This window comes from Salmo salar, chromosome 01 (assembly GCF_965601325.2).
Source record: "Salmo salar chromosome 01, fSalSal1, whole genome shotgun sequence".
NCBI classification, from domain to species: domain Eukaryota; kingdom Metazoa; phylum Chordata; class Actinopteri; order Salmoniformes; family Salmonidae; genus Salmo; species Salmo salar.
The window spans coordinates 87,225,784-87,241,176 of NC_138291.1; the positions used below are offsets into that span (position 1 = coordinate 87,225,784).

Consider the following 15,393-nt stretch of genomic DNA (forward strand, 5'->3'; position numbering starts at 1 on the left):
CAGGAGCCGTTTCTCTAAATCAAATAGCCTACTAGTTAGAAATGGAACTGGAAGAGCTGCTGTTCATTGATATCTCTTAGACAATGTAAACTAAGCTTTGTCCCTATTATTGCTAAAACAATTTCTATTTTCTGCAAAATTGAAAAAATATGCAACTAGGAAACTAAAAGGCATGCCCACACGCCAATATTTATCAATAATGCCTTGCGATCAGGAGGACGGCCTTTCACATCGACCCAATGCAGTATCCGTACCCTTGGCGATATCATGGATAGTAATGATTTGAGGTCATTCCAAGATCTGAAGGAAGCATTTTTTTTATTTTTTTTACTTAAGTCAGCTATGCTGGCCTATGGAGTTCCATGGGAAACCCAGCTGTCGACCCATCCAATGATGGAATTTTTAAACAGACTATCTGGTCTCCCGAAAGGACTAATCTCTGTAACATATAAACTATTGGAAAGCCCATACTCTGAGCTAGCCATTAAAAAGTATGGCCCACAGATCTAAATGTAACTGAATCATCCTTTAACTGGACCAGAATACAGAAAAACATTACCCTGGAATCCTGACCATCAATTTATTCATTTCAACTTTGTTCACAGATTAACACCCAATAAATGTTTTATAATGAAATTGGCCTCAAATCTTTGTGTGCATTGCTCTGTTCTTTTTTATTTTGAGTGGCAGCCAACAGTTACTAGGAAATATCAAATGGAAATATGATAACTGAATATATGAATATGACTGAATGTTATACCTGTAACCCCCTTCTAATGTTATACCTGTAACCCCCTTCTAATGTTATACCTGTAACCGAAAAAATGACAAACTAAATAAAAAGTTGGTCATAAAAAATACATGCATATTATCAACAGTTGTGTTGCTCTCCAGTTATGTGAAATAATACATATGTAAAATGATTGAAATACAATGAAAATAGACAAAGCTTCCTTACCAGATTCTGCTTTTTTCTTGGAAGATGCCTTCTTCTTAGAAGGGTTCTGAGCCTTGGCTTCCTGAGCCTTGGCCTCCTGAGCCTTGGCCTCCTGAGCCTTGGCCTCCTGAGCCTTGGCCTCCTGAGCCTTGGCCTCCTGAGCCTTGGCCTCCTGAGCCTTGGCCTCCTGAGCCTTGGCCTCCTGAGCCTTGGCCTCCTGAGCCTTGGCTGCAGTCTGCTGGGAGCCAACTGGGGGCACTGCCATCACGGGGACCTCCTTGGTGACAGCCTCCAGGACTGGTGCAGGCTTGGAGGGGGCAACGGGTGTGGTGGTTGCCTGAGCTGGCTCTACCTTGGCCACCTTCTTCTCCTTCTTCTTCTTTGGTGCAGGGGCAGGTGGGGCCTCTACGGCAGTGGGAACTGGGTGAGTGGTTGGTTCAGGGGCAGGGGCAGGAGCAGTGACTCTTTCTGGGGCTGGGGTTGGTTCAGGTTCAGGCTCGGCCACTGGGACCTCCTCTGGTTCCGATTCTGGCAGCTTCCCATTGGGCTTGTCTTCCTTCTTCTTACCACGGTTCTTCTTCTCAGATGCCTTAATGATTAGAATAATACATTTCATTTAGAACACACTTTTACATTATATGACAATCAAAATGCGCTACAGTATGTGCATTAAAATGCAAGCAGACACACACAGCTAGAATAATTCTACAAAAAGGCATTTGAGTAGAGGTGTGTTTTGTCTCGTTTTACCTTGTCCTTCTTCTTGTCCTTCTTGGTCAGTTGGCTGGGAGGTGCCATTTTGCCCAGCTCTCTACGCTGCTGGGCCAGAGCCTCCTCATACGAGGTCTCCTTCATGGAGAAGAATGAGAAAACATAACAGTTAAATGTAATACATGCTCACCACGACGACAACAACTGTGTATCTCAGTAGGTAGAGCATGGTGCTTGCAATACCAGTGTTGTGGGTTTGAGTGCTGCTGGGGCTACCCATAAGAAAAATGCACGCATGCATGACTAAGTCGCTTTGGATCTGCTAAATGGTATACATTATGATTATTATATTAACAACAGTTAGGCTACCTTCATGGAGAAGGTGGAGACCAGGACGATGCCGAGGGCTGAGATGACCATGAAGCCTCCAAATACCATGATGCCTAGCGTCTGAGGGTCATACAGCTCCATGATGACCACTATGACGGGTTAGCTGTCCTGTTGGACGGGGAGAAAAAAAAACAGAAATTATTAGAATTGTATTTCACCTTTAAGGACCAATGGAATGGCCTAAAAAAGGTGCAGACTTAGCCCACCCGGGGCACCGGGCCATGCAAAACGAACTCGCCCAGTGAAAGAGATGGGGTGTGGGAGGGCGGGAGTGTGAAAGCCTGTGTAAAGTAATCAGTACAGATGGTTAGTGTTTTTAATAACAGTGTTCAAATCAAATTTTCACATGCGCCGAATACAACAGGTGTAAACCTTACAGTGAAATGCTTACAAGCCCTTAACCAACAAGAAAATCACCCCCCCCAAAAAAGATAAGAATAACAGATAATTAAAGAGCAGCAATAGCGGGGCTATATACAGGTGATACCAATACAGAGTCAATGTTGGGGGGGTGGGGGCAATGCAAATAGTCTGCATAGCCATTTGATTAGCCATTCAGGAGTCTTATGGCTTGGGGGTAGAAGCTATTTAGAAGCTTCTTGGACCTAGACTTGGCGCTCCGGTACTGCTTGACGTGCGGTAGCAGAGAGAACAGTCTATGAGTAGGCTGGCTGGAGTCTGACAATTTTTAGGGCCTTCCTCTGACACCGCCTGGTACAGAGGTCCTGGATGGCAGGAAACTTGGCCCCGGTGATGTACTGGGCCGTACGCACTACCCTCTGTAGTGCCTTGCGGTTGCCATACCAGGCAGTGATGCAACCAGTCAGGATGCTCTTGATGGTGCAGCTGTAAAATCTTTTGAGGATCTGAGAACCCATCCAAAATCTTTTCAGTCTCCTGAGGGGGAATAGGTTTTGTCGTGCCCTCTTCACAATTGTCGTGGTGTGCTTGGACCATGTTAGTTTGTTGGTGATGTGGACGCCAAGGAACTTGAAGCTCTCAACCTGCTCCACTACAACCCCATCGATGAGAATGGGGGTGTGCTCGGTCCTCCTTTTCCTGTAGTCCACAATCATCTCCATTGTCTTGATCACCTTGCGGGAGAGGTTGTTGTCCTTGCGCCACACGGTCAGGTCTTTGACCTCCTCCCTATAGGCTGTCTCATCGTTGTTGGTGATCAGATGTGTTGCTACCTACCCTCACCACCTGGGTGTGGCCTGTCAGGAAGTCCAGGATCCAGTTGCAGAGGGAGGTGTTTAGTCCCAGGATCCTTAGCTTAGTGATGAGCTTTGTCGGCACTATGGTGTTGAACGCTGAGCTGTAGTCAATGAACAGCATTCTCACATAGGTGTTCCTTTTGTACAGGTGGGAAAGGGCAGTGTGCAGTACAATAGAGATTACATCATCTGTGGATCTGTTGGTGTGGTATGCAAATTGGAGTGGGTCTAGGGTTTCTGGGATAATGGTGTTGATGTGAGCCATGACCAGCCTTTCAAAGCATTTCATGTCTACAGACGTGAGTGCTACGGGTTGGTAGTCACTTAGGCAGGTTACCGTAGTGTTCTTGGGCACAAGGACTATGGTGGTCTGCTTTAAACATGTTGGTATTAGACTCAGACAGGGAGAGGTTGAAAATGTCAGTGAAGACACTTGCCAGTTGGTCAGCGCATACTCGGAGTACACGTCCTGGTAATTGTTGGACAAGTTTAAAAGCTCTTTGTTCTATTGTATACATAGAGACAGTTTATTTTTCCTACAGTTACACACATTTAAAATGCTTCAAGCTTTAACAGTACTTATGGATGTGTGTCGCCATTAATAATATATGCCATTTAGCAGATGCTTTTATCCAAAAGCGACTTCTAGTCATGCGCATACATTTTACACATGGATGGTCCCGGGAATTTAACCCACTACCCTGGGGTTACAAACACCATGCTCTACCAACTGAGCTACAAGACCACAAAATACATTTACTCGATTCATTATTTTAATCGTTTGACAGCCCTAGAAATAAATAATCAGAAATTAAAATTGGCCCGTTGATGCAGCTGAATTTTAAATGACATTGGAGGCCCTTTGGCCTAGAGACATTTTCGCATTTAAGCCAATTTCCTGCAATTCTACAAATTTCTCCATGGAGCTGAGAAAATATTGCAGTTTTAAAGCCAATTTCCTGCAATTCTATGCATTTGCCATGGCTAATGCTGTGTTGAGTAAAACAAACATAATAATAATAATAATAATATCAATACTGCTAAATTCATTGTTTTGTGAATTTTCAATTCTCGACTGTCTAGCTGTCATTTTGGTGATTGAGAACTAACAAAGCTTATATTATTTTAAAATATATAGGTCCATTATCTTTTCTACATGCTTTATATCTGGTTTTAGTAATTTAAGCTTACACTGAAAGCATTTTTCCATCCAGAATTTGTATTTTATTTATTATACTGTTTGGACTTAGGCGACCCAGAAAGAAATGCTTAGGCGGCACACCCAAGCACTTCAATAGCAGAAAAATCCCTGTATATCAAAAGGGCACTTCATTTCATATCACAGGCTTTTAAAATCCAATATTGGAGCACAATTTCTACTTAAAATATCAAAGTGACGCAAAAGGGACTCGTTAAACACACAGGGAAATGGATAGTTAGGTCTAGCCTAATTAAAAGGGCATTTGGTCTAACTCCAAGTTGTCTTCAGCTCTCTCATCTAGATCTTAGACAACCTTTGCCTTCAAGATCAAAGTACAAAGTTTGCACCTCTAGCACAGTATCTGGGATTCCCTACATAAGAGGACCTACACCTCGCATTTTCTTTCAACTGCAATGGCAAATTGTGTTAGACTACAACATGTTTAATAAAAGGGTGAAACCATTTGAAAATCAATCACATTATGACAGCATCCCCTTTGATTTTCATTCATGTTTCCATTGGAAGAAGTGGTCAGAAAGTGATCTTTCGGACCTGAATGACAAAACTTTCAGGAGATAAAAGTTTACCCATTTTACATACCCCACCATACCATGAGACATTTAAAAGCTTACAAACAGGGTTGCGAAACTATTTTATAATTTTTGGATTGACGTTTAAAGAACTTTTCCCACCTACAAAACACACCCACAAGAGACACCCACATCAAACCATACCCCCAAAACCCAACTCAAGTTGGAATTCAGTCATGGTCGCTAGCATTTCTTAATGAACCAAATCTAAAAACGAGGCCAAATCAAGAAGTGCAGTCGCCCTTTAAGGTTAAAAATGACATTAAAAAACATTTTAAAATTGTTTGACAAGCTTTTAAATTACATCAAATCTCAACCGTTGATCTTTGCAGTGATGAAGCCATGGAATGCAAAATAGGTCAACTTTGAGCAGCCTTATCTCTTGAATGTTTTGGTATTCAGGTACAAAGTCACTTTCTGAGCACTTCTTCAATGGGCAAACCTGTAATCAGCCCAGGTGACAGACCCAGGTCTATAGTGGTCAAGGTCCTAAGGTTCAAGGACAAGATGGCTGTTCTGGAGAGAGCCAAGAACTTGAGAGGAATCAACATCTTCCTCAATGAGAACTTCTCTGAAGCTGTGCGTCAGAGGCAGATAGAACTTATCCCAGCTATGAAAGCTGCCACAGAGCGTGGGGACATTGCTTACATCTGCTACGACAAGCTCATTGTCCACCCTCCCAAAAGTCTGGGAGGAGTGAGAGCTTCAGGCCAACGTCACACACAAGTGCCTGATTGTTTGGCTAATATATTGTAGTCAATGTTTTTATTTTACAAAAACATTTCTCCATATGTCTATCGGTGATAGGCTACCCAGGAAAGGGCTAAGAATAGCCAATATTAATGAAGCCTTAGAAATAAAGTTAATGAAATCAATAACTTGCTATCATTCATACATTTATTTATATAACTAGGCAAGTCAGTTAAGAACAAATTCTTATTTACAATGACGACCTACCGAGGAACAGTGGATTAACTGCCTTGTTCAGGGGTAGAAGGACAGATTTTTACCTTGTCAGCTCAGGGATTCGATCCAGCAACCTTTCGGTTACTGGCCCAACGCTCTAACCACTAGGCTTCCTGCTGCACGCGCACACACCTTTGGGGTCACTTAGAAATGTCCCTGTTTTTTTTCAATTAAAGCACATCATTTTGTCCATTAAAATAGCATCAAATTGATCAGAAATGCAGTGTAGACCTTGTTCATGTTGTAAATGACTATTGTAGCTAGAAAGGGCAGATTTTTAATGGAATACCTACATAGGCGTACAGAGGCCCATTATCAGCAACCATCACCCCTGTGTTCCAATGGCACGTTGTTTTAGCTAATACAAGTTTATCATTTTAAAAGGCTAATTGATCAAAGGTCAAAAGACCTTTCTTCTGAAACTCGTCAGTCTATTCTTGTTCTGAGAAATGAAAGCTATTCCATGTGAGAAATTGGCAAGAAACTGAAGATCTTGAATAACACTGTGTACTACTCCCTTCACAGAACAGCGCAAATTGGCTCGAACCAGAATAGAAAGAGTGGGAGGCCCTGGTGCACAACTGAGCAAGAGGACAAGTACATTAGAGTGTCTAGTTTGAGAAACAGACGCCGCACAAGTCCTCAACTGGTAGCTTCATTAAATAGTACCCGCAAAACACCAGTCTCAGCGTCAACAGTGAAGAGGCGACTCCAGGATGCTGGCCTTCTAGGCAGAGTTGCAAAAAAAAAGCCATCTGGCCACCAGATTTTCTATGGGTTTTAAGGTCTGGAGACTGGCTAGGCCACTCCAGGACCTTAATGTGCTTCTTCTTGAGACACTTCTTTGTTGCCTTGGCCGTGTGTTTTGGGTCATTGTCATGCTGGAATACCCATCCACAACCCATTTTCAATGCCCTGGCTAAGGAAAGGAGGCTCTCACCCAAGACTTGACGGTACATGGCCCCGTCCATCGTCCCTTTGATGCGGTGAAGTTGTCCTGTCTCCTTAGCAGAAAAACACCCCCAAAACATAATGTTTCCACCTCCATGTTTGACGGTGGGGATGGTGTTCTTGGGGTCATAGGCAGCATTCCTCCTCCTCCAAACACGATGAGTTGAGTTGATGCCAAAGAGCTCCATTTTGGTCTCATCTGACCACAACACTTTCACCCAGTTGTCCTCTGAATCATTCAGATGTTCATTGGCAAACTTCAGACGGGCATGTATATGTGCTTTCTTGAGCAGGGGGACCTTGCAGGTGCTGCAGGATTTCAGTCCTTCACGGTGTAGTGTGTTACCAATTGTTTTCTTGGTGACTATGGTCCCAGCTGCCTTGAGATCATTGACAAGATCCTCCCGTGTAGTTCTGGGGTGATTCCTCACCGTTCTCATGATCATTGCAACTCCACGAGGTGAGATCTTGCATGGAGCACCAGGCCGAGGTAGATTGACAGTTCGTGTTTCTTCCATTTGCGAATAATCGCACCAACTGTTGTCACCTCACCAAGCTGCTTGGCGATGGTCTTGTAGCCCATTCCAGCCTTGTGTAGGTCTACAATCTTGTACCTGACATCCTTGGAGAGCTCTTTGTTCTTGGCCATGGTGGAGAGTTTGGAATCTGATTGATTGATTGCTTCTGTGGACAGGTGTCTTTTATACAGGTAACAAGCTGCAGTTAGGAGCACTCCCTTTAACCTCTTGGGGCTAGGTGGGACGCTAGCGTGCCACCCGTGGTGCACTCCATCAACAGCAGGTGCATTTCAAGAGCGGCAAATTTGAATCCAAATAAATGTCAAAATTCAAATTTTTCAAAAATACAACTATGTTACACCATTTGAAAGATAAACATCTCCTTAATCTAACCACGTTTTACGATTTCAAAAAGGTTTTACGGCGAAAGCATAAATTTAGAGTATGTTAGGACAGTACATTTACAAGAGTTGTGTGTAATGTTTTGTCAAGTCAAAGACAGGGTCACCAAAACCATAAAACCAGCTAAAATGATACACTAACCTTTTACAATCTCCATCAGATGACACTCCTAGGACATTATGTTAGACAATGCATGCATTTTTAGTTCTATCAAGTTGATATTTATATCCAAAAACAGCGTTTTACTATGGCATTGATGTTGAGGAAATCGTTTCCCTCCAATAACCGGCAGTCAAGTCAGCGTCACAAATTAAATAATTAAAATTAGAAAACATTGGTAAAATATTATATTGTCATTTAAAGAATTATAGATTTACATCTTTTGAACGCAATCAACTTGCCAGATTTAAAAATAACCTTACTGGGAAATCACACTTTGCAATAATCTGAGCACTGTGCCCAGAAAAATACGCGTTGCGATACAGACTAGACGTCATGTTGGGGAGATCTAAAATCGAAAATACTATGTAAATAATCCATTACCTTTGATTCTCTTCATCAGATGTCACTTCCAGGTATCACAGGTCCATAACGAATGTAGTTTTGTTCAAAAAAGCTCATCATTTATGTCCAAAAATCTCCGTCTCGTTAGCACATGATGTAAGCCAGCCGGACTTCTCGTCATGAACGAGGGGAAAAAATATATTTCCGTTCGTTCAAACATGTCAAACGTTGTATAGCATAAATCATTAGGGCCTTTTTTAACCAGAACATGAATAATATTCAAGGTGGACGAATGCATAGTCTTTTATAACATATTGGAACGAGGGTACCCAACATGAAGTAGCGCGCCAGGTGTCTAATGGGACATCACCGTTCCATGGCTCTTGTTCGGTCAGATCTCCCTCCAGAAGACTCAAAACACTTTGTAAAGGCTGGTGACATCTAGTGGAAGCAATAGGAAGTGCCAAAATATTCCTAAACCCCTGTGTTTTTCAATGGGATAGGTTTAAAGTCAATACAACACATCAGGTATCCACTTCCTGTCAGAAAATGTCTCAGGGTTTTGCCTGCCAAATGAGTTCTGTTATACTCACAGACACCATTCAAACAGTTTTGGAAACTTTAGAGTGTTTTCTATCCATATATAATAAGTATATGCATATTCTAGTTACTGGGTAGGATTAGTAACCAGATTAAATCGGGTACATTTTTTTTATCCAGACGTGCAAATGCTGCCCCCTAGACCCAACAGGTTAAGAGTGTGCTCCTAATCTCAGCTCGTTACCTGTATAAAAGACACCTGGGAGCCAGAAATCTTTCTGATTGAGAGGGGGTCAAATACTTATTTCCTTCATTAAAATGCAAATCTATTTATAACATTTTTGACATGCGTTTTTCTGGATTTTTTTGTTGTTATTCTGTCTCTCACTGTTCAAATAAACCTACCATTAAAATTATGGACGGATCATTTCTTTGTCAGTGGGCAAATGTACAAAATCAGCAGGTGATGAAATACTTTTTTCCCCTCACTGTATGTATATACACACATACACTGGCCATCTCTGAAACTCACTTAATTCCTTTGATGATACAGCAGCAGCAAGATAAGGATATAACATCTACAGAAAAGACAGGAAAGCATATGGGGAGGTGTTGCTGTACACTGAATGTACAAAAACATTAGGAACACCTTCCTAATATTGAGTTGCACCACCTTTTGCCCTCAGAACAGCCTCACTTCATCAGGGCACGGACCCGAAAGTTGTCGAAAGCGGATGCTGGCCCATGTTGACTTCAATGCTTCATACAAAATGTTTCTCAGGAATCCTTTGGTGAAGATGTATGTTGGTCTGATATGTATGAGGAAGTGAATCCAGATGCAGAACTGGAAGTATTTGTAAAATTATTCATGACAATTGTCGACAAGCATGCACCTGTTTTTTTATTTATTTAACCTCTTACATCTAGACGTTCCGCTAGCGGAACACCTGCTCCAATATCCAATGATAGGCGAGCGCGAAATCCGAAAACTTCAATTTTTCAAACATGACTATTTTACACCATTTTAAAAAGACTCTCCTTTATCTAACCACACTGTCCGATTTCAAAAAGGCTTTACAGCGAAAGCAAAACATTAGATTATGTCAGCAGAGTACCCAGCCAGAAATAATCAGACACCCATTTTTCAAGCTAGCATATGTCACAAAAAACAAAACCACAGCTAAATGCAGCACTAACCTTTGATGATCTTCATCAGATGACACTCCTAGGACATTATGTTATACAATACATGTATGTTTTGTTCAATCAAGTTCATATTTATATCAAAAACCAGCTTTTTACATTAGCATGTGACGTTCAGAACTAGCATTCCCACCGAAACCTTCCAGTGAATTTACTAAATTACTCACGATAAACGTTTACAAAAAACATAACAATTATTTTAAGAATTATAGATACAGAACTCCTTTATGCAATCGCGGTGTCCGATTTTAAAATAGCTTTTCGGTGAAAGCACATTTTGCAATATTCTGAGTAGATAGCCCGGCCATCACAGGCTAGCTATTTTGACACCCACCAAGTTTGGTACTCACCAAACTCAGATTTACTATAAGAAATATTGGATTACCTTTGCTGTTCTTCGTCAGAATGCACTCCCAGGACTTCTACTTCAATAACAAAATGTTGGTTTGGTTCCAAATAATCCATAGTTATATCCAAATAGCGGCGTTTTGTTGTGCGTTCAAGACACTATCCGAAGGGTAAAGAAGGGTGACGCGCCTGGCGCGTTTCGTGACAAAAAAAATTCAAAATATTCCATTACCGTGCATGTCAAACGAAGCATGTCAAACGCTGTTTAAAAATCAATTTTTATGCGATTTTTCTCGTAAAAAAGCGATAATATTCCGACCGGGAAACCCTGTTTTAGTTCAAAGACTGAAAATAAAAACATGGAGTCGTCTCGTGCACGCGCGCACCAGTCTCATTGTTCTCAGATCGACCACTTACCAAATGCTCTACTGTTTTTCAGCCATGGCCTGCAAAGTCATCATTCAACGTTCTGGTGCCTTCTGTGAGCCTATGGGAGCGTTAGAAAATGTCACGTTACAGCAGAGATCCCCTGTTTTGGATAGAGATGATCAAGAAGGCCAAGAAATGGTCAGAGAGGGCGCTTCCTGTTTGGAATCTTCTCAGGTTTTGGCCTGCCAAATGAGTTCTGTTATACTCACAGACACCATTCAAACAGTTTTAGAAACTTTGGAGTGTTTTCTATCCAAAGCTAATAATTATATGCATATTCTAGTTTCTGGGCAGGAGTAATAATCAGATTAAATCGGGTACGTTTTTTATCCGGCCGTGAAAATACTGCCCCCTATCCATAACAAGTTAACCTTTTTAACTAGGCAAGTCAGTCAAGAACAAATTCTTATTTACAATGACGGCCTATGAAAAGGCATCCTGAAGGGACGGGGGCTGGGATAAAAAAATATAGGACAAAAACGCACATCACGACGAGAGAACACTACATAAAGAGAGACCTAAGACAACAACACAGCAAGGCAGCAACACATGACAACACAGCATGGTAGCAACACAACAACATGGTACAAACATTATGGGGCACAGACAACAGCACAAAGGGCAAGAAGGTAGAGACAACAATACATCCCACAAAGCAGCCACAACTGTCAGTAAGAGTGTCCATGATTGAGTCTTTGAATGAAGAGATTTATATAAAACGATCCAGTTTGAGTGTTTGTTGCAGCTCGTTCCAGTCGCTAGCTGCAGCGAACTGAAAAGTGGAGCGACCCACGGATGTGTGTGCTTTGGGGACCTTTAACAGAATGTGACTGGCAGAACGGGTGTTGTATGTGGAGGATGAGGGCTGTAGTAGGTATCTCAGATAGGGGGGAGTGAGGCCTAAGAGAGATTTATAAATAAGCATCAACCAGTGGGTCTTGCGACAGGTATACAGAGATGACCAGTTTACAGAGGAGTATAGAGTGCAGCGATGTGTCCTATAAGGAGCATTGGTGGCAAATCTGATGACCGAATGGTAAAGAACATCCGTTACAAAAATAATTTTGAGCCCCCTGGCTGATGATGAAAAAGAAAAACTGTATGGTTCAAATAAATTATGCAAAAGTTGTGGCAAACAAGTCAGGCTGCTCAGCTGATTGTCTAAATTTACAGTATGTCAACCATTTTGTGACAACTTAAAAATAATAAATTATATTACCAAACCAAGATAAATGACAAAAAACACACAAAGGAAAAAGACTTGAGTACCGTAGCCCTTTACACTCGTACATGGATAGTAGCTGTACAGTAACATGCTATACATGATGGGTAGTAGCTGTACAGTAACATGCTATACATGACGTCAGAGCTTTGGCTAGGCGCTTCACAGCGCTGTATGGGTTTTGACTGACAGCGGTTCTGAACTTGAGCACTGCGCATGACAAGAAGTTGCCCCCATCCCTCCGGCTAATTGGGCAACTTTTGCTAATATTTTGTCTGAGTGACGGAAATGCTGTAAATTAAGATCATTCAATGTATTTTGAAAGATGAGACATTGAGGATTATAATAAATACCGTTTTGTTATCATACAAGCAAACCAAACACCTGTGAGTCCAAATGTGCACTTCACATTTCCAAATCATAAAACTCAAGTCATATACAGTGTCAACGTTTATGATCACTATGTTTGATGTACAAGATGACATGGCGATATATTCTGTTGAGAACAACCCAGGGTATGACCATTTTTCTTTATTGTGAGCCCCCGAATGCACTCATGACTCATTTCTATGAGCACCAAAATTACAATATGTTTCTCTGAATTGCCATGTGAAAACCTAACACTAAGATCATATTTTATAACTTAGCTAGTCACGTTGGCAATAGAACAAGCTTTCAAATTATGCCCACCTGACCCAGATTGCGATTTACAATGGACCGTTTTTGGATAGCGTAAACAGTAATTTTGTGATGGCGGAGATGCAGGGCTGTGTTCCAAATGAAACAACTACAAGTAAGCTTGCCCTAGTTCCTGAACAGCAAAGCTAGGGGAGAACAAAAAAAAAGTACCTTATAGTTGAAGACTCTTCAAGTCATAAAAGCGCATTAAAATTGCTTAGGAACTGTTCACACATTGGAGAGGTGTGTGACCACTTGGAGACACTGGATAGTCCTCTTACTCAAACACCTTGTACTTACCCCACATTTTCCACGAATAGTCTTATGATACTGAATATATCCAGAGTATTTTCAGATTTCATTATCAACAAATGATGCAAAAAGTAAAAAAAATAATAATAATAATAAAAAGTCACAAACCAACAGTGTAATGTCTGGATTCAGTCATGGGTCAGGTGAACTGTTGTGTATTCACCTTTATGATGTATTCACCTTTAACATCTCTAAAACTTTTCCCATTATATCAAAACTGTTCCCTTTCAATTGCTACCATGGTTATGCATATGCTTTTCATATTTCTTCTGTAAGAAAGATTTCAATTCAGCCCTATTCATACAAGCTAATTCCCACATGTAAAGGGTCAAGTTAGTATGGGAGAGGTGGAAAAACTATTGTTATCCATCAATAATAAGCCACCAGGTATTGACAACCTAGATGGGAAACTATTGGGAATGGTAGCAGACTGTATTGCCACCCCTATTTGCTAGATATTTAACCAAAGCCTGAAGGAGTGTGTCCACCAATGGCGTAAAGTATTTCAGTAAAAACACTTTAAAGAACTACTTAAGCATTTTTTCCCCCTGTACCTTACTATTTATATTTGACTACTTTTAAAGAAAAGAAAGAAGAATGTAGTTTTTACTCCATACATTTTCTCTGACACCCAAAAGTACTTGTTACATTTTGACAGGAAAATAGTCACCCCTAGTGCGTCTGAACCGGCGGACTCACTAAACACAAATGCTTCGTTTGTAAATTATGTCTAAGTATTGGAGTGTGCCCCTGGCTATCCATCAATAAAAATAACATTTAAGTGGTGCCGTCTGGTTTGCTTAATATAAGGAATTTTAAATGGTTTACAATTTTACTTTTGATACTTAAGTACATTTGAGCATGTCCATTTACTTTTGATACTTAAGTATATTTAAAACCAAATACTTTTAGACTTTTACTCAAGTAGTATTTTACTGAGTGACTTTCACTTGAGTCATTTTCTATTAAGGTATCTTAACTTTTACTCTAGTAGGACAATTGAGTACTTTTTCCACCACTGCTGTCCACAGGCGTGGGAGGAAGCTAAAGTAATTCCACTACCTAAAAATAGTAAAGCACCCTTTGCTGGCTTGAACAGCCACCCAAATCAATTTGCTGCCTGGTCTTAGTAGATTGGATGGCGAGAATTGTGTTTGACTACTGACTTTCAGCATTCCTATAGAGAAGGGCACTCAGCTTGTACTGCACTGACTCAGATGACTGATGATTGCCTAAAATAAATGGATAATAAGATGATAGTTGGAGCTGTATTGTTAGATTTCAGAGCAGCCTTTGATGTTATTAATCCTAAAGCTTCTCTAACATCAGATATGTACAGTGCGGTGTCCTTCAGGGCAGCTGCCTTGGGCCGTTACTGTTCTCTATTTTTACAAATGGTTTGCCACTAGTCTTACACAAAGCTACAATACTAGGTATGCAAATTACTTCACAGTCTACAGGTCAGCATCCAAAGCCAGTGAGCTCACTGAAATTCAAAATAAGGAGTTGCGGTCAGTATCAGAATGGGTGATTAATAATAAACTGGTCTTAAATACATATAAAACCAAAAAAATTGTATTTGGTTCAAAGCATTCTCTAAGACCTAAACCGCAACTGGAGTTGTGCATAGAGGGTCTTAACATTGAGCAAGTCAAGGAAACTAAACTCCTAGGGATATTGTCATTGCCAAGTCATATTGACAAATTTGTTGTGAAGATGGGGAGGGATGTGTCTGTTATAAAAAGATGATCTGCGTTTGACACAAAATCAACTGTACTAGTTGTTCAGGGTCTTGTCCCATGTGACCTAACCACCTCGATTCGGTCTTACGTAGCAAAATGTTAAATTGTTTTTTACATTAGATAAAAATTAGAGCTAGAAAATTGTATATCATACACTGCAGTTGAGGAACAACGGGAAAGTCATTCTGCTTTGAAAGTTGATAAACTTGTAGCCCCACTTTTGAGTAAATGGTCCTTGAATATTTTGATACACCTACTGGAGAGCCCTTCTTTGTCAGTCATTCAGCATCATTCACACCCTCTCTTAAGCCTTAGCCACACCCATCTCTTTAAGGATTCACATGTGAGGCCATGTGGTAAACACACGCTATATCAAATAAAATGTGTCTATTTGTCACATGCACAGGATACAGAATGTGTAAACTGTATAGGGACAGTACTTGCATACCAGCAATATCAAAAACTGAAAGTGTTCAAATAAAAATATTTTATCGTTATTAGATTACCCGACACACTTGTCTAAATGTATGGA

At 40.8% G+C, this 15,393-nt stretch overlaps 1 protein-coding gene across 10 annotated transcripts in view; it reads right to left on the reverse strand.

Moving 5' to 3' along the window:
* The window catches only part of rrbp1a (ribosome binding protein 1a), a 52,863-nt gene that overhangs the window by 29,055 nt on the left and 8,415 nt on the right, over positions 1-15,393 (reverse strand). For all 10 annotated transcript variants that reach the window (XR_014392922.1, XM_082977679.1, XM_082977665.1 and 7 more), the window contains exons 2-4: positions 2,018-2,146; positions 1,688-1,786; positions 959-1,526 (exon numbers count right to left, since the gene is read on the reverse strand). Coding sequence is in view for 9 of the 10 variants with exons in the window: in XM_082977679.1 (XP_082833805.1) it covers positions 959-1,526; positions 1,688-1,786; positions 2,018-2,119 (769 nt within the window). In the remaining variant the exon portion in view is untranslated. The remainder of the gene's footprint in view (positions 1-958; positions 1,527-1,687; positions 1,787-2,017; positions 2,147-15,393) is intronic.